Source organism: Aulonocara stuartgranti (assembly GCF_965226115.1).
Source record: "Aulonocara stuartgranti genome assembly, chromosome: 1".
Lineage (NCBI taxonomy): Eukaryota > Metazoa > Chordata > Actinopteri > Cichliformes > Cichlidae > Aulonocara > Aulonocara stuartgranti.
In genome coordinates, this window is record NC_138939.1 from 5,236,173 (window position 1) to 5,257,038 (window position 20,866).

At 39.7% G+C, this 20,866-nt stretch overlaps 1 protein-coding gene across 3 annotated transcripts in view; it reads left to right on the forward strand.

Moving 5' to 3' along the window:
* cdh8 (cadherin 8) overlaps nt 1–20,866 on the forward strand; it is a 101,140-nt gene that overhangs the window by 34,278 nt on the left and 45,996 nt on the right. For all 3 annotated transcript variants that reach the window (XM_082525884.1, XM_082525886.1, XM_082525885.1), the window contains one exon: nt 2,635–2,926. In XM_082525884.1, coding sequence (XP_082382010.1) covers nt 2,635–2,926 — 292 coding nt within the window. The remainder of the gene's footprint in view (nt 1–2,634; nt 2,927–20,866) is intronic.

Sequence of the window (20,866 nt, forward strand, 5' to 3'; positions counted from 1 at the left end):
TAATTATAGCACTTCGCAGTGTGATTTTTATGGTGTGGTTTTTTTTATTAAAATATTTTGATTGCTTTATAAGTTGCATGTTTTGTTGTTGTTCTTTAGAGTAGATTTTTAGACACTTTTTATTGCATTTTTGTTTTTGAAAATGTTTAAAATTTCTTAAATACAACTCCACAAAATTATCTACACCTGTGCAAGTCCCCTGGGTTTAATAGGAGAACAGGCACAGCACAGATGTACATGGCAGTGTGACTCAGTGGAGCAACCTCCAGCTTGGAATAAACATGGGCCGTAATTTTATTTGAATTTTATTTGGGGCAAGCAGGCAACAGTGGGCTTTATTTTTAAGACTCTCAGACACTGAGATGGAGGCAGGGGAAGACAGACATGAAAAGTGGTCCAGTCCTCAAGACAAAACTAGCAGACAAGCAGGATTCAGCTTGCCTCAAGGCCAAATTATGGTTCAGCGGTGGTAGCACATTTGAAGTCCCTAAGCAGTGTGTGAGCAGCTATTGCCAGCTTTCTATCTGGAGAGAGCAGGTAGTGGGGCAAATGGGGTATTATTAAAATATGTGGGGGAAGTGTCAAAAATATACAACCAGTCTTTGGGCTACTCTTCTTTAAACTGTTTTTGGTCCATCAGCCAGCCGCAGAGAAGAGTGGGATTATAGCAGACACAGTACTGAAGTGAAACAGAGTGTTAACAACAATAAAACAGTGTCCACTGCAGCCCCTGCCTGTACTTTTATATAGAGCAAAGTACAGTTGGATGACAGCACAGAAGCACGTTTGCGTTGGTTGAAAATGTCTCTCTGTAAGCTCTCTGTGGGCATTACATATGGAAACAGACACAATCACAGTACTATAAAATCGCAGTATTGCTCTGCAGCTGATCAAAAAGGTTTTCTTTTTCTCTTTTTTTTCTTTACATAAGTACAGAGTGAAGAAGTGGCGCGTCACATTGAAACAAACCAGGATTAAATCCAGGATGCTTACCTAAAAATATTTATGATTAATGAATAAACCAAAACCAATATGCTGCTAAAATAGTCAGTTTGCCTCCCGTTGCGGGAAGCACCAACATGCAGTCATATATGCTGAGCTGCAGGCTTTAGACTTCACATAAGTAGTCATGCATGGGATTTAAAAAAACAAAAAAAACAATGACAGACCATCATTAATTTGAGCTCATTTAAAGAGTTTCTCAGTGTGCAGGATGTTGCGAGGCATTTGTGTTAATGAGCTACATCATTCATGTGAAATGATGGCACAATTAGGAAAACAAAAGTGCAAGGTGTGACAATTTAAGCGAATGTGCTTTGTCAGTGTCTGCAAACAACACCTCGGAGACAGTATATGTATAAAAGCCAGGTTCTGAAAACATTGCAGGGGGTTTAGGGGTCTGTAGTCACCAACACATTTCTACCTTGCTATTCTATACCCTAAGCGTGCTCCCACAGGAACCTCTGTTGAAACGCCGTGGCAGGGAATGAAATTAAAGCTGCTGAATACAGATGTTTTGATGTATGACTGTGTACTTGGTCACGTGTGTGTGTGTGTGTGTGTGTGTGTGTGTGTGTGTGTGTGTGTGTGTGTGTGTGTTTTTAAGAGACGCATAAGTTGACAAAAATACAAACTGAAAAGAAGAGTGCTGCCAGCCATGTCCCAGCTATATTGTTGGATTTGTAAATGTTGCTTCTCCTCCCTTCTGAAACTCACTCACTTTAGGATTCAAGAGGCTTATATGAAAGGTGACTTTCAAGTACAGGAAATGCTCTGTCTCTTTATAGGAGCAAAAATTGAATTCTTTGCTTCTTTTGAGTCAAAAGGCGGCTCTTTCTCTTTTTCCCTGACCTCTTTGTGTCCATACCATTGTATCCTGTGCCCTTTCAGTTGACCCTTTTAACTTGAAACAGCAGAATATTTTGCCTGCTCTTCTCAGCGCAGATATTTGAACAGCTTCATGCCGCATCGTCAAATTCATTAGTTATACTCAGCCCGTGCAATGAGTGGGATCCAACCACTCAGCCGGGCATGCAGTTCTAGTGAACTAATGAAACGGTAATTACAAAAATAATGAGAAATATGAACCATCGTCCAGTATCTTTGGGGCTAGTTTGAGAGAATGCATCATTGTGTGTAGAGTTTCCTGTTGAATTTTTAATGGATTTCTTATTTTTCCAGTGTAGTACGATGAACATTGAAAGGACATCTAACGTCTTTGTCCGGTAAATTTCATACTGTAGGGAGCAATATACCCCATAACACATGTTTGTGTGATGTATTTGTGATGTATAACGAGGAACAACCTAGACTAAGGTCCATTTCCTGTGCAACTTATAAAGTTATTGTCCCCAGCGGGCCTCATTTAGCAAAGTGTAGGCTATGCTGAGCCACGTTTAGTATCTAGTTTCCACAGAGTACAGCAGTGCAAACAGCGCATTATGGTCATACTGTATACTTAACTGCATTTATGTGGTGAGAACTTGTAGAATCTGCTGAGCATATCAGCTTGTATTCATTAAAAGCTCTTCACACCCGGCTCCCTAAGTTTGTCTTTACACTCTGGGAAAAAAACTGAGAACTTTGTAACAAAATTGAACTTATCCTTTATTTTTCTTCTCTTTTTAATTGCAGCTTCACACAGACAAGGTGGACAATGACACAGCCAGATACAGCCTTGCAGGTGAGGGGGCAGGCACCATCTTTGCCATCAATGAGAAGACAGGTGACATCCACGCGATGAAGAGGTTGGACCGCGAGGAGAAGGCTGAATACACACTAACCGCCAAAGTCACTAATGGTATTACAGGCCAGCTTCTGGAGCCCATGACTGAGTTCATCATCAAAGTCCAGGACATAAATGACAATGCACCAAAGTTCACCGAAGGCCCGTATCATGCCGCTGTTGAAGAAATGTCTGCTGTTGGTAAGTCACAATACAGACAGAGCTCATTTCTGCTCCCTGCCTCACACAGCAGCCTAATCAGTCTGTGAGATTTCCGAGACGGCTGATCTCTAATGGGCTATTGCATAAAAATAATGAGTGAATAAGAACAAGAGGAAATGAGTATGCCTATTTACACGCTTGCCTGCTATGAGTATTTTTCCACAAATGAAAATACAAGAATGATAAATCAAATCAAATCACTAGGACTTCACCCACAGCTCAGTGCTGTGACTGAACATCGAGCGTCAATGTCGACACACACTTAGGGAAGGCTCTCAACAAACAGCTCACTTAAAAAGAACTAACAATATGGAAACATGAGCCAGATATTAGATTGTAAAATTAAATAACTCACCACATGTGGCAAGCATGTGGTGAGTTCTTAAAATTTTCATACACAATCAAAATTCTGCACAAGCTGAAAGGCACCAGTGGTACATTTCGGACAGGCTACAGCAGCATATGTAGATATTGCCTTAGGGCATAAATCTGCTATTCTCCACTTTGTGTAGGTCAGGGGCCATTTTTGGGTTAGTTTTTTTTTGTGGGGGGCGGGGGTATTGCACTTTCTGTCAGTTACTGTAAAATTATTATAGCACACTATAATAGATGTTTATCCAAGGATTTAAAAGTGCAGAATATAATACTGATTGATGTTGAAAGCAATGGCAAGGAGATTAAGAGGGTGAACCTCTGTGGACTGCATTATTTTGTGTCAAAAGCATTTACAATTAGTCTTTTTTTCCCATCTTTCACAACAGTAAAGCCTAACAGTCCTCAAAGTAGGAAAGGCTTGATATGGATGGCTGTTACTTCAAGATTTAAGCATTATAATAATATCATGGTTGAGAAACATGTTTGCATGTGCACCCATAAACTGTCAGTTAGCGCGACAATACTGACGGACGCCAATTGCAAGCTACTATTCCTCAAGCCCCCTCAAACTGGTACGCAAAACTTTTGCCCTTGCACTGTATGCTAATATATTCATATATTCTCCTTCTTATTTCATCCATGTATTTAAATGACCACTGCATGATGATAATGCAGCTCATCTAGGACAGACAGAAGCCTGTAAGTGGATTGTTACACTGTTTTGAGACCCTCACTACTAACCCCGGCGCAGCTGAGTCTTGTAGAAAAAAATGCTTCCATCAGTAGCAGGAAGGAGATCAGAGTGTGTCTTTATGCTGTGTTGACATTGCAGGAGTTCAGCAAGGATGCTGGGGTCCGTTGTTGGGTGGTATACACTTGTTATTGTGTTTCCTCAGTGAGCTTCCTCTTGTTACCTGTCACAAAGCTGACATAACTCGCCAGGACATACGGTGTTAGGAGTGTAATGGAGTCTATTTGGTACATCCCATAGGATGCAGTCTTTGCATCGGTTCTCAGAGGGAAAGCTATATAAATATATATTTCTGTGCAGCTTCTCATGATAACTGTATCTGACTCTTATTAGCTGCTGCTGTGGAAGCAAAAAGGAACAAAACACAATGCAAAAGTATCCATGTAAACACAAAGTAACAGTGAACTGTTCTTGTCTGAACTCTGTTACTTGATCCCTGCTGCTCAGCTTTGGATCTCAAATGAAATGTACTGTAGCTCTCCAAGGGTTTTGTCAGTGGAGTGCGGTAACAACCATAGTGATAGGGTAGAGCGCAAAGTGGTAGTTGACAGCACTCTGTGATTTGCCAGTGGGAATAATGCATAAGAAATGGAAATCGGCATCTCTTTGTTGATTGTTGTTCCCTTTTGTCACTACTGATTAATTAAACATTCATGAAGGCTCAGTTGTTAGCTTGAAAGGCTTTTCTTTTAGCAACTGGTTTCCTTCTTGTTAAGTTTTCATGTGCTGTGGTGTTATGGGGAGAATTAAGCTCTCTGGACAAACAAACAATAAGTCGTTCATCTTGCTCGCCTCATATTCATAAATCATCAGTAAATTAGAATTTGCACAGGACTCGGTGGATTCCTGCGTTTTGAGTGGCGCATAACTAATAAAGTCCACGGGAAAGAGAGCAGAACAGAGATGAAGATGGTGAAGTCGTATGAGCAAATCTTCACAGTGACAAGAAACTGGGAAACATTAAAATGCAATATTGCACATGCTAAAAAACGTTGCATTACATTTGGTACTAAGCTGAGACAATGCTGAGTATGCTGATGAATTTCTGCTTAGCGTGAACCCACCTGTGTCAAATAATCAAAATCTAATCCAGACCGTAACAGCCTGCTTCTCCTGACGATGTTATCCACTTACAGAGCTTGTCAGTTCCACTTCAGACTTCATCAATGTCTTCGCAGCTCCTTGCTTATCGGGAGTGTATCCACACAGTATCAGCGGGACCAGGGACAAATATCAACACCTACCTTTTATCTGTCAAGGACTATGGCTAGATAGAGAATCCTCGTACTGAATGTCACCATCCCCCATAGGAAACGGTCCCCACAGCCGCATGAGATATGTGACACGGGTCACCGAGGTCGCCATGTATCCTGTGTGCGCAGGAGCATAGAGGTTAATGGGAAATGAAGGAGAAATACCTTTTGTTCTTCCTTTAAAAAGGGCCAGTCGGATAAGACGTGTGGCTTTCTATGACTTTTGTCTGACTTTCATTTTCCTGAATAGCTGAAAATGGAGGTGACTCACATTTTAATTGTTTAGTGAATTGTCTCTGTAGGTACAGTGGAACAATAAGATGAAGGGGAAAGCAAAGGTTTTAACTTCACTAAATCTGCCAAATCTGTCAGAACACATTTGAAACCATTAGCATAAGCTGCTAGAACTTCTGTGAGTGCATTACATTGAATTGTTTTCTAGGGGTAAAATGCTTCTACAAAATTTCTTCAAAACTGTGTTAACTGATTTTTTATTTTTTATTTTTCTGGGCTGCTCAAACCCTTTATGAATAATTCCACTTCATTTCCCATTACTGTGGCTCATGCTAGCTATGAACTCTCCACCTAAAATTGATAGATTTATGATTAAGCACAATAAAAAGTGAATATCTGAGCAAATCACGTACAGCTTTCTGAAAATTAGATTTTTCCTAAACTCATGGTAAAGTTGGCAGATCACAAAAATGGGCCACTTTCAAAACTCAATTTGCTTTCGGTATCATCTTTTCTTTTCTTTTGTTCGTTCCTCTGCGTTCTGGTTTGAATGGGATCGGTTGTCAACAATAAAACGACTGCACCTGAAAACCCCCCTCCCTCAAATTTCACCTCTACCTACTGTGAACATTGTCTTATGTGGTGTCCCCTGAAAACTTTATTGTAATTCAGTTGTCTTGCGCATGACTTGTAGTCTTCCTATATTTTTGCATTTTTATTTACTTCGACATATGTGCCATATGTTACAAAATTGTTGTTTATTTCTTGATACTGTATCTTGTTGCTTGTAATTCCTTTAGGGACTATTGCTTTAACATTGTGAGCAATCTCAGTTCATCACTATGAGAAACCATACCCAGAATACTCATGCTAATAAATTATTTTATAGATTTAAAAAATGTTAATAATTGCCGTTTTAATAATGGATACTAAATATAATCTGGATAATTCTGTTTTTTATGTTTTTATAATATCCTCTAATCCTCAGACAAATAGGGTGCAAATTATTATCCATTCATTTGATCCAATGAACAATATACGTAGGTATACTACTTCAGTTTCTTCATTACATTGTAACTTTTTTAGTGCCACTTGAGGGAGTTAGCTGCTTATTGTTGCAAGCCGGTCCATGATTAGAATTTTAATTCTTTCACATGGATTGCAAAGAGCTCACAAGATTAACAGATTTTGTTCTCCTGTTAATGGGGTCTTCAACTTTAAGGCCAGTACAAGCTGACAAATTCCCTTGTATGTCTGTCGACCATATGCTGGAATTATGAGGCTCTGCCACCCGTCTGCAGCTAACAAGGGGGTTGTGATGTAGTTGGAAATTACAAAATCTGCTTGAAGTGACACAACAGGTAATTAGGAGGAGGTTGCTAGACCCTCCTTCCTGTGCTAAGGGGGGTGCAAATGACAATAATTGCCACATTGCGAAACAAACTTGCTGAAAGTTGTTTTGCCGGTTGGAACTCATGTGAGAGTTGCCCCAGGAGTGTTGGGCTGTGAGTTCGCTTCATTATCAGGGCGATTAATAAACGGGCACGTAGACAGATGGCCCATCTCCTCTTTGCGTGGGCCATGCTCTGTGAAACCTCAGCAAAATGAATACCTGTATGAGAGCACAGATCCCTGCCAAATGTGTCAAGATCTGCTAAATTGGAGTGTAGACATAAAATTGAAGTGACATTAATAGATTACCTGGAGTTGATTTGCATTTTCAGAGTTATTATGGGTGTGGATAAAAGGACTAACAGGCACAGCCATCTATGTAGGACCTAATGATGTTTCTGATTACGCTCTCATCACCATCGGCAGCTGGGAAAATAAGTAAAGGCTTGTCATCTCAGATTTGGACGATAAATGAGCAGACTTGATCAAGGGGAGACGTATGGAAATGAGCAGTATGCAGACCTTTATCAGAGCTGATCGTCTCATGCTTCCAACATACAGGAGTACACTGTGATCACAGCTGATTTAATATGCTTGCAGTTTTCAAAGTGATCCACAGATACATAACCTCAACGAAGCGTAACGATATTAAATACTGCTGTATATTTTGTCATAGCTTGTGCCTTTCTGTGTGTTCGAGCATATCTATCTATCTATCTATCTATCTATCTATCTATCTATCTATCTATCTATCTATCTATCTATCTATCTATCTATCTATCTATCTATCTATCTAGCTATTCTTTCGTCTCATGAATTTTTCTGCACATTGCAGTTGGTCAGATCAATACAGGGACAGCTGAGATATTTTCAGACCATTTCATGCTTCACTTGGGCCAGATGTTCTATAAAAATCCTCTTTCTCGATATACCAAAAATATCATTGTTCTGTGCTGATCTTGCAGTAAATCTTGAACATATCTTGCTCTTGGAAAGTATGGCTCTGAATGCATTAAAAACAGCTTAACTTGAATAAACCCTAACAGTATTTCAGGGTCACAGCAACCCACATAAGCAAAAGAAGCCCATTTATAGTGCATCTTTTATCTGGCATTTCTCAGTTGAGCTTTGAGCTGAGAGCTGAGAAAAAGGGTGTCTGGTGTTTGTGTCTCTCTTCTCTGATCCTAGGCTCTGGTCTGCAGCTTGGCAGATGGGCTGAGTGGCAGGGGGCCCCTGGCCCTTTAACATAGTGGGCAGCTGGGCCAGAGCTAGGCCAGGGCCGGGCTGGGGCACATCTGACGAGCAGGCTCCTGGGCTGGACAGGGATGCGGCAGACCGGGACCATGATGATGGTGGTGGGTGGCTCACAGGCTGAACTGGGGTGAGAAGGGGTCAGAGCAGTGAACCTGGCCAAGGCTCTGACTCTCTCAGGCCTGTCTAACTGCCAGGAAGCGTCCATGCCAGCCTGCCCTTTTTGTGGCCATGCTAAATGGGAATAGGACAGGCCTCTGAGGCAGAAAGGATTTAACTGACATGGAGGAGTTTGTCTGTAAATAACCTGCTACGACTATTTATCTCACCTCATTTGGCACTAGCATTCTGCATATCTGAGTGTATTTACATGCTTGATTTGGTTACTTGTGATACCAGTTAATTGCCCAGTCACTTCTTTTTTCCTTTTACTGCTACATTCTTTTTACATTCGCTTGTATGTTATTAACTTAGATTTCTTTGTTTCAGACTAAGCTGCAAATCACATGGTATTCAAGAGTTAAAAAAAACAAACATATAGCTGTTCAATATTACCTACAAATGTGTATTACTAATTCATCAAATATTGTTTATTATCCAATGCACCTCTGAATTATGCATGTAACATCATCAGTCATTGGTCCAGATACAGTAATATGAGCCTTTTAAAGCCCCCTGGGGTATGTTCTCTTTTTGAGAATGCACAAAGGCATCCACGCACATACACACATACTAAACTGTGTGTTTCACACGCACATACATCTCTAACATGCATCTCTGTTAGCATGAACCCACAGTGCAGATGTAAAGATGGTGTTGTTCAGGTGTAATTTGTCCCTTCTCCCCTGTGTAGCCTGCAGAGATGCACTCTATTTGCAACCCTCCGCACATATTTTTCCTCCTGTTCTGTACCTCTGCCACCCTCGCACTCTCTCCCTTTTGCTCACCATTGCTTTCCTTTGCTAAGCTAATGCTCTCCTTCACTCTTCCCTCGAGGGAGAACAAAAAGTAGCTGGCTTCTAGGTAATGAAGCCCTTCAATGTGATCTGCATAAGATTGCCTCCCTTGCTGGACTGGCTGCCTTGCCCCAATGAATAGCAAGAGGCTCTCAATGAGAATAAGGACAAAAAGCTGCCTTCTCTTTAGCCACAGCATCATTCCTCAAACAAAGTCTGACTTCTTTTTTTTTCTTTTTCCTATGGAGTAGAAAGAGAAGAAAAATGAAAGGCAAGGAGGATAAATAACCAACAAAGTTCATGAAAGGGAAGGTAAATGAGAGAGAGAGTACATGTTTATTTATGTGTGAGAGCATGTGCAGTGGCTCTTGTGTGCATCTTTTTGTAATGATGGGGAGACGGATGTGAATAACTGAGGCTGTCATGAGTGTCACCGTCTGTGTTGTCGCACTGAGTGGATGTGATTAAATGAATTTCATGCAACAGGGTCAACAGTAGTACAATGGGACATGAGAAAATCAAAGGTTAAATTTTAAATTTGTTTGTCTGAATGCTCTTTTTTAAAATATTTATAAGGCTGCGGTAAAGTTTAATCACATACAACTAACCTGTCGCATTTCCAGGTTTCTTGCTTTTCAATTACCGGTAAGTATTAGTCATGAAAGTTTTGTTGCTTTGAAATTGGATGATTTGTGGTTGTCATACTATCACACACTGCTGTTCATTATTTCAAGGTCAGCTAATTATTCTGAGAACAGAAACAAGGATGCAGCATCCTCAATTCAGCATCAGTGCAGAGTAGGAGAGGGGCTGATTCAGTTCAGTGTGTCATCTAAAGATAGTGTAATGCCTTCCAATGGCCACTGGTGGGCATGCAGACTAACTGTGAATATTGCATTGTACAGATTAATGCAATAAAATTTACACAAACTGATGCACCAGTAACTAAGGGTCAAAAATATTAGTTAATTATTCAATGAGAAGAAAATGAATCAGTAACTAATCTGGTAGTCGTAGTTTTTATTATTGTTTAAGCCATTCCTTATTCTACGAACAAATTTTTAATCGATTAATGGATTTTTTAGGAGAATAAACAGATGATGAATCAGTGATGAAATTGCTAGCTGCAGTAGTAACTCTAACCATCGCTGTCCTTTACTTGGATGGTTAAGCCTTTGTCATGCATCAGCTTTGAATTGGCATGCTTCTGATGCCAGCATTAGAGACGGCTTATGCACAATGAAAGACTCATTTAATACTGTGAATGAAACACTTATTGAGATGGGTACTTCTCATTATAAAAGGCTACTACAGCCATGTAGTTGGCCTTCCTGTCATTTCCCTGGAGTTGGAAATTTAAAGACAGCAAAATAATAAAAAAATAATCAGAAGGAGGGCGAAATATCCTAAATACTGTCTAAAGAGAAACAAAAACCCCAGATCCTAAAACTCCCATAATCTCACTCCATAGAATGCATACATTTTTATTAGTTTTGAGCATGATCAGCACTTACAGTACACAAGGCTAATCATGTGTAGCCCACAGTGCATCCTGTTGCGAGCATGTCCAGAAATGTAAGAAGATGTGTGCAAGACTGTGTGCAGACTTCAACAGGCTGCCTGGATAAAATCCCAAATCAGTATTACATGACATATTCATTTAATTTAACAAAACTATATCTTTCATGTAAAAAAAAAAAAAAAGACCATATCCAATAAGGTGTGATGGTCGAATAATGCTAAAACAGTAGCTTTAGTCTGTCATATTCACAGCTATGCCAATCCATGTACATACTTTCCAAGGTCATTCTCCCTGTTGTCATCATTTTGTTAGAGTAATTTTGGTAAAACAGCGCTTAAGTTCAACATTTATTAGCTGTAAATCCCACGCGATTCATCCAGTTCATTTGAAAGGCATCTGAAACACTCTTAAGTCTAACACTGTATTATAAAACCATCACTGCCTCCTAGCCTTTTGGAGGTTTAATTACGAAACACATTAATGTATATCTGTGGGGAAAATGACAATTTCCTTGCAAATGACTTGTAATTTCACATAAGTCATGTAAACACTCAGTCACATACACCTAAAGACCAGTTGGCAACCCCCTGGCAACTTCTGGTCGCTAGGGAAAAATGTGTATTCCCTGTCCAGTTGTAAATGGGCTTGCAACCTTCACCTGGCAGCAGCCAGCTGGAGGCTGCTGGATGCTGCCAGGTTAAATCAGTCATCAAGAGGGTGTTTATACAAAAACCTCAGTGTGATTGCTTTGCTAGCAGATTGCCACAGTTGTCAGAAGCTTATATGGGAGATGTCAACTGGTGCTCTGCAAGCACACACTGTTTACTCTGTCAGCTGTACTAAAATTTGAAAAAGTATGACACAAAATATAAATGGTAGTGATGGATACACCTTTTCCCCTCACAACCACTAATTGCCAGATGCCAACAAAAAGTGTTTCGGCCTGTGTGACCAGGGCCCAGTCATTGTTTTATTCGGCACATACATTAAAACATTAATTAGAGCAATGTTTAAAAACACATCTGATCAAATATTCTTAGAAAGAAAATATAACTGTCCCAAAAAGAGGAAAATTTGAATCGGCCAAGTAAGCCTTCAGTTAGTGCATGTGCCTGTTTTTTTTGTAGACTGTTGGTAGAGTAACACTTTAAATAACACTATAATTACTGTTAATGTAAAGGGGAATAGTTCCATTGTTTAGATCAATCAACTACTTACTGTATCAGCTTATATTCAATCTGTTGTCACTGATGCTGCATTGAAAGCAATAGATGTGATTGTCGAGGAAGATTTGTAGCATGGCGATCAATCTTTAATTACTCTTTAATGGACGTGACCTATTTAATGTAAGGGGTCTTTGTGTATGTGTTTTACAAGTTTGTTACAACACATCTGCAGAGGGTGGCCTTCTGCTATTGTGCATATCAACTCTAGCGATGCCACACAGGACTTTGGCACAGCCTTGAGTGTGTTATTTCTTTACACAGTACTCAAGCACTTGTAGCCACAGACATGGAACCTCTACAATACTGAATATTATATTTATCCTTTTGTACCACAATATTGCAGTGTATTTAAAACTATGGAGGTTTTTTTTTTTTTTTTTTGGCCATTTTAGCCTCTTACAAAATACACTAATGCCTCATACTCAGTAACAGGGAACCAACTAATATTAAGCTAAAAAAAATATACCTTCAAAAAGTAGTACTGCAAAATAGTGCTTTTTACAGCAACGAATCTTCAAGAAAGCAATAGCATCTTTTGTGTGTGAAAGAGAGAGCGAAAAATAGGGAGATCTGATTAATGATTGATAACTTGATGAGTGTATTTCAGAGAAAGACCTGAATAAATTGTAAAACTCAAAATGAGTCCTGTAAGCACCTTGAATGAATTCTGTGTATGGGAGAGATAGCAGGAGTATGATAAATGACTGATCAGATAATCAGCGTCTTCTAGATAAAGATAGAATTGAAAACTGTACAGCCACACAAAAAGCTGACTGCCCCATTTTGGGTTTTTCTTTTTGGGATTTTTTTGCTAGACTCCCACAGAGAGCTGTAGCATAATCAATGAACAAATCAACTAATAATTCAAACAGAAAATGCTGCTATCTGACTTACTAGTAATGCCGGAGGTGATTTCAAATAGGAAATGGTATCAGAAAGGAAAGCTCCTTCATTAGGGGGCTTTTCCCCTCAGCTTCTGCAAATTTGTGCAACAATAAACATAGAAAAACAATTTTTACATTAAAACAGACAATTTTCAAGTGTCATTTTGCACCCATTTGTGGTAAATGTTTCATTAAACACAGTTTCTCTGGTTCTCTTTTGGACTATGTCTACTTTGTTACTGAGTCTTTTTGCTGTTAAAATATGGGCCAAATGTGCAGGGGTTTAGAGAAATAATTGGGCACACAACATGTTAAGTTATCCATCCATCCAACCAGATTCTTCAGCTTATTTAGAGTTTTGGTGGTCTAGGCAGCCTATCCCAGCTGTAATGGGAAAAGAGACAGGGTACAACCCAGACAGGTTGCAAATCTATTACAGGGCTAACACAGAGAGACACGGACAACTTTTCACACTCACTGTCAAATTCACACCCACAACCAATTTAGAATCATCAATAAACCTAACATGCTTGTGCTTGGACTGTGGAAGGAAGCCTGAAGTACCTGAAGAAAAATCACCCAGACATGAGGAAAACATACAGTCCTAGCCACTGCACTACTGTGGTACTGATGTAAAGCAAATTTCTTAAAAGAATCATTGCACTACGCTAACTGTTTTTGGATGTAGTTTGGCCCTACCTCACTGGCTATTCCAGCCCCGAAAATAGAAAGAAACTCAGTGGCATCACCCTTGAATCAACAGGTGTAGCTGACAGTACTAGAATTCATATCTTCATCCGAGATCTGTGAAGTTTGCTGTGGATACCATCAGCTACATTTATTAAGCAGGTCACATCTTACTGGAAATAGATCTGGTATAGCTCAGCTGAAACAGTCATTGTCTTACACAGCCAATCCTATACTTGCTCACTAATTGCCTACAGGCCCCCTGCTCTGCAGATAACAGACTGAGATGTGACCATTTGCTGCACATTCTCTGCTATGCTGAACTGTACAATATGTTCTTTTTTATAATTTTACACAGATTACACGTTCATTTTGGTTTTGATATCTCTTCACTTATAAAAGCATAAACACAGTGGGGAAAAGTTGATTATTAGCATGTAGATGTAGATTTTCTTCCCTTTTTAAAGTTTAGATCTGTTATTTCTTCAATATCACACTTCAAAAGTTAATTTTCAGATATTTTTGATGAAATTTAAACACTTTGTGAATGTGTGTATGGGTGTGTGTGCATGTACCATTTTTACATATCTTTGTGGGGACCAGCAGTCCTTATGGGGACAAATCCCCGTCCCCAAGAGGTTGAAGGCATATTTTAGGCTCAAATGCAGTTTTAGTGCCAGAGTTACAATTAGGTTGTGGTTAAGTTTAGGCTAAGGGTTAGAGTTAGGCATTCATTTTTTATTGTTAGTGTTAGGGTAAGCAGCTAGGGAAAGCATTATGTCAGTTAGATGTCCTCACTAAGATATTAAAAAAAAAGTGTGTGTGTGTGTGTGTGTGTACTATCACCTGTGATACATAGCAGCTGATATAGACTGTTTGAAGTCATGCTGGTGAGTGGAAGGTCTTTTCTACAATACTGCTATAGCATGCAAACTGAGGATGGTTCCAGATCGCACCTTAAACTTGGCGCATGCTTACTCATATCTGCTGAGATGCCAGAAAGGTTTCTACTTCAGTACACAGCCATGGCTCACCTTTTAATTATTCAAGAAGAATGTTGTGGTTTTTTAATGTATTGTTGTAGGGCCTTTTTTTGGTGCAATTTTCCTGTGGTGTGTTCAGTCCTCTTTGCTCCTTTGTGTCTATTTCCTGCTGCATCTGGCACTGCGTCCGTCAATCCCACTTACTTTTGTTGCTTCAAAAACAGCAAGGATTTTGCTCACTGGTTTTCCACTCAACATAGCGTGTGCAGGTGTGCGTGTGTGAGTGTGTGAGTTAGATGTTGTGTGTGCATGTTTTTTTTTTTGCATCTAATTTTACAGTGATGAAAAGAAAGAAAAGAATCCCCACACTCTCATCCCTCCATGTCTGCATTATTAATTGTCTGAGCTATCAACTATAGCTATTTGGACCCCGCAGGCACCCAACAGTCAGTACCTAAAATTAAAAGCAGCAATTGCTTCCCAATGAATGCCATAATAACACTCTTTAAAGTTACATTTTGCTCCCACAAAAGAGCGTAGACTTAATTTAACTGCAGAAGAAATAAAGCAGAAACTGCATAAAGAAAGACAAAAAGGAAGTCTTAACAAAAATCTTTATTAGCTGTTTGTGTGTGTGTGAGTGTTCATGTGTGTGTGTGTGGCTGCATTAAGATTTGTGCAGCCTACTGTAGCTTGTAGTGGAGAGGGATTGGTCAATGCAACATAAATGAGGGTGGAACACATTCATCAAGGTGGCAGAGATTTGAGACTAGAGAGTCCCATCCAATCACTGGTAGAGAATAAAGGGGAGAGGCATAAAAGTCTGTACAGCAAGGTCATTTGAAAAAGAAGCTGATAAGACGAAAGGATCAAATCTCCAGTGCGGGCGAGGCCTTACTCTTGATGTCTTTCCCCATTAACTAAAGCCCTGGCTTGGCACATACAGTCGTTGCCACGGCTCAGCTGTCTGATACAATGACGAGAAAGTAGAACATTAAATAAATCAAGTAAGTCTTTGCAGTGTTTGTCATCAAAACATATGTCCCTGAAAATTCATATTTCAGTTTTTATTTTAGATTTTTGTTCACGGATGACTTTAAATGATGAATCTTTATTGTGGTTTTTTGCAAAGTGATACAAATTTCCACTTGTGTTACTGTGTGTTTTACCCTCCTGTCTTACTATCACACGGGCTGCTGATTTTTGGCATCAGGCAACCTTGTTGAGCTCTACCTTTTTGTGTTTTGGAGCATTGGCAGCTGTATTGCTCTCAACACTGCAGTATGGATTTAGTCAGTTTGTAGTTTTACCACAGTCACAGTCTGGTGTACACATGAGTATGCACACGCACACGCACACGCACACACACACACACACGCACAACCAAATACACAGTCAATCCTACAGCAGGTTTGCTATGTCACACTGGGGGCTGCTGTGTAATTGGGTGAATCTGCTCTCCAGCACGCAACAGAGATAGCCCTTTAAAATTTCACTTCACTTCTGGGAGTGTAAACAAACCTTGGGATTACTGGGGTTGTAAATCCACATTGTACCTTCTTTTCTTCAGTCACCCCCCCCCCCCCCCCCCCTTTTTTGTTTGTTGGCCACGTCCTTTTGAGAGTTTATTGCTGTGCTGGATGTTTGCTCAGTATTTGGAAAGGGTTTCTGTGTGTCACTGTGACTTGTGACATGTTAACAAGCATGATAACAAGTGCACATCTGTGTGCCTATACGTTCATTATAGATCTGCATGCGCATCTTTGTCGGCACGAATCAGTAGGCGTACACTCTAGGCATGTATTTTAGCATGTCTTATGTGCGGACACTTTATGTGGCTGCGTGCAGCTTTCTGTCTGTGTGTTCTCTGTGATGGATTACTTGTCAGATGCCAGCATAGCACCGCTCTTACCGGCTGATGGAGACATTAAGTCACCAGTCACGTAGATGTAGTACGTTTCAAGATTCCTCAGGGAAAATGCTTTAACCCTTCCCGCTCCAGCACGGCTGTCAGACGACAGTGTATGTTACTTAGAAGGTGCTCCCTGCAAAGACCCACAGTATGGCTGGATTCAGTTAAGTTTGGTGTCTTAATGCAGTTGTGTGTACTTTTAGATGGGCCAATTGCTTATGGGCTGCAAACTGTGTACTATGACTGTCTCTGAGAGGCTTGAATTTTTATTTTATTTTATTTACCTCTGCAAGCTATACGAATAGAAAATATGTAATCGACAGAGAACATCCTCTAGTAGTGGCAGCCTGAGGGAGTCGTTGCGGAGGGAGGGATTTTAATGCCCCCCCCCCCCCCAGTTCTGTCCTTTGTTTTTAATGCTATATTATTATCACTGCTGCTGCTCTCCCTAGAATATTAAAATAACACACTCTGAATGAATGTCAATGTTCACGCTGGCAACTAAGGCAAATCAATTTTTTTTCATTAGAAAAATCTAAACTAAGTCTATTCATTTGCAAAGGCTATTGTCGATCAGTATACTATCCAGTTTTACAAGAACTTGAGTGTCATTATAAAATGTATTAATGCATATAAAAATCTACTTTTTGAAATATTTATTTTTTGCTTTTAGATTAAATTTAGCCTTTTACTTACTTTTAAGAACATTTGAAAGATTCACCATCATGTGATTGACGGAGGCCTGGTAAGATAATCAAACACCTGTGAACTGTCATCCCAGTCACATTTAAATAAATAAATCTGTTGTAATTCTGATCATTATAACTGACCCCCACTTGCTTCAAAACACAGATAAGAGGACAGAAACACACACACACACACACACAGACACACGCACACAAACCCACACTCAGAAATATCTCAGTGAAAATAACCCAAACAGTCAGACTTCTTTATGTTTATCTAGACTAGGACTTGAAAACCCCTGATAAAAAGCTTGCAAGAAAATGGTTAAAGAGCCTTTAAGCATAACCACAACTGAACATTAAGAGACATAACTCATTGAAGGAAAAAAAATCTCATTTTCAAGTTCCTCTGGCTTGGTAGTGCTTTTTCCTTATATTGAATCAGCAAGTCTTCTTCATGTCTGCACAGTACTGTCTATTTTCTTGTCTGGGTTTCAAGGGAACCTTGCTGAGTTATCTGCTGCTCTTTTTCTCCCCACTGATGTGGCCTGATGTTTTTCTGGAAGATTTGATCCTGAGGACATTTGCTGTTAATGCACTGTGAGGAGCTTGAACTTGATCAGTAGGGAAACCGCACAGTTTGTGTTTGTGTTTAAACAAGGATTTTGAAATAGGATGTTAGACTGTGCAATATCATGCATAGATATATATATATATATAAATATACCATATTCCAATAACTGTGTTATTCTACTGTGGCTTTCAATTGATAGGATGCTTATAATACTGTCCGTGGGAGCATGTACAGAATAAATCAGCGTACACACAGGGATTTGTCTTCCCTGGTGTTCTCATGACCACTGAGCAGCTCCGCTGGAACAGTACAGGGCTACATACACTGTTAAGGGTATTTTAGGCACAATGTACACAAGCAATTCATTTCTGATATTAAGTAATAACTTTGATCTTTGGTTTCCGCACTCAGGAGCTGGTGGTAAAAATATTAACCGCAAGTTCATTTCCTACCTCAGTTTTGCATTGTGCTGAAACATGTTTTTTTTTTATTCTTCCATTGAGGAAGAATAATTCACATTAAACACCCTCGCCCCTGTGGCAGAGTTCCCAAATTAAGCAACATTTTGTTCATTTACCCATGATAAAGTTGTTCATTAGACAATATACTTTGACTTATTCTTTGTTATTACCTTGCCATTGTAAATGCCTTGGGAGCAATTAAATATGTGAAGTGCCCAATTTTCCGTCCTCGACTTCCAGTCCTGAACTCTATCTGCATGTTGCACACATTTCCTATGAACTAATTAAAGTGAATCAATGACACAACCCTTTAAAATGGCGGCATATGTCAGGGCCATCAGTGGGGAACAAAAGACCCTCTTAATTATTTTGTTCCTGCCGTTCCTGTAAATGGCTTGTCAAGGCAGCAGACTCAGTAGCCGACTACTTGAAAAGGAGATGTCATGTACACACAGAGACACACGTACCAGCACATAAACACATACACAAACACTGGCTCCGGTTTCTCTGTGACGGCTCCCTCTCTGTCTTATAAAAGACTAGTAATTGTACTACAACAATGACAATGTAAGTGCTTAAGTGTAACGGTCCCCATACTCTTCAAAGGTGCAGCATCCCTTATCCATCATTGGCTCTGGGGAACTATTTCTTGGATGCTGACAACCATATCTTATCTAGAAAAAAAAAGAAACAAAAAAACAATCTCACCCCTCAAGGGGAATCTGCTGAAGCCACTCTTCCAGTTTCAGGATACCCAGGTACTTCTAGCTGTCCCGTATATCTGCTATTCTGCCTTCTGGAAACTCCACTCGTTCAGTCCCAATCGCTTTCCCCTGTGTTTGTAATCGTTCAGCCAAACCAGAGTGATATCATGATTTCCTCATCATGGATCACTGTGAGATGATATCTCGTTCACTCTTGGCATACAGGTTGATGATCACTCCATTTCTAAATCTATATCTGTATTCACTCTTAGTGATAAGATGGCGACTTGTGTCATTGCCTTGGAGTTGGCCTCCAGTGTTGCCTTCCACAGTCCTGCTGAGTTTATGATGATACAGCTGGAAACTGTAGTGGCAGCATCACTGTTTTTGCAACATTAGGTCAGGGTTTGAATCCCAGTCAGGTCATGCACACTAGATACCCAATGCTACCCAAGCCTACCGCGGAACATGAGCGAGAGACAAATAATTATAGCCATTACATTTTTTTAAAGAAAAAATCTGGTGCAAGTTGTTCCTTGCTGTTCCTCATTCGTTTAACCCGTTCTTCACCTGCATGCTGAAGCCCTGCCTAAATATGCAGCTTACCATGAGTATGCATTAATTCTGTTATAAACACTGATGTGTTACAGGAGACTTTGTTTTTTCCCTTTTTCCCCTGCTTTGCAATTATTAACCTCACCATCCTGCCTTGTAAAATACTTACATCTGCCTCATATTAATGTAAATCATCTTAGTGAAGATGTCTGGGCTGTAGATGAGTGAAAATGGTGACAAATGAAAGCACGGGAGTTGTGAGGCTGCACTGGTAAATGAGAAAAATTCTCACATGCCAGGTGTTTATGAGCATGCTTATTTGTTTAAGGGTTTTTCTTAATGCCCATCTGCATTGTTGCCATAAATGCCCATCTGTAGCCCAGGAATCTCAAAGTGGCTTTGACTACTGTCAGAAAATCAACTGGCAGTGCTCCAAGTATGTCATCTTCTCCTCTGAGAGAATAAATGGACGGGGATGGTTGGATGGATGAAAGGATGCCTCGACACGCTTGTTTTCTCCACCTCGTTACAACCGTTTTCTGTGTTATCAAGAGCTTTGGCCTGCCACACTACAGCACCGCGCTACACTTTGTGTTTGACAATACTCTGCCTCACAGTGCTAATCGCCTCTTAATTCTTGCATTACTCCCCATCCGTGAACCAGTGGCGTGTCTAGAAAATTTTTGTTGGGGGGGCCAGGTAGGGGCACAGATTTGGAGAAGGGTGGCAGATTTAATTGGCAGATAATGTTTTAAAAAAAAATTCTACCAACCCTTAACCATAATTCAATAATCCTATAAACCTAATAACCAAATGCACTTTTAACTCTTATTAGAATGAGATTTTAACCACTACGGTGCAAAGTTTTTAGATACTGCGTTGATAAAGTACAAGAGATACAATCAGTGCTTTGTCAGTGTTTACTCAGCAGTCAAGGACAGCAATATTTGCATAGTATTTTTACTGACATATAGTGCACATATGTTTTGGGCAAAAACATTTTTGAAAATTAAAATACGAACATTTGTAACAAACAATTGACAAATTAGCCAATGCCAATGCAAAACTTTATCTGCCTGTTAAAAAAAGAAGATAATCTTCTCACAAACTGGTGTTTGATTTTGAAACAGGAAAAAAGTGGGGAAACAACTGAAAAGACTAACATTTGAATGAAACCTGAAAGCAAGTAAATACTTTCTATGCTGCCTTATCGTAAACTTTGGTAATATTGATAAAGAACAACACTGGCTGATGATAAAATACAGTCAGCTGGCATGGTGACACTGCCAGTATTAACCTGCAGGGCTGGACTGGGACAAAAAAATTGGGCATTTTTACTACAGACCGACCCACCAGGTAGTAAAGCCATAAAGACTTTGACTGAAAACAAACCCTGTTGTGACAGTGATGTACAGTCTTGTTGGTATATGTATGATTTCTATACATTTTACGTCAGATAAAAACTTTGGTTGTAAGATTTAGATAATTATTTAATAAAAACTAGGTATTTTAA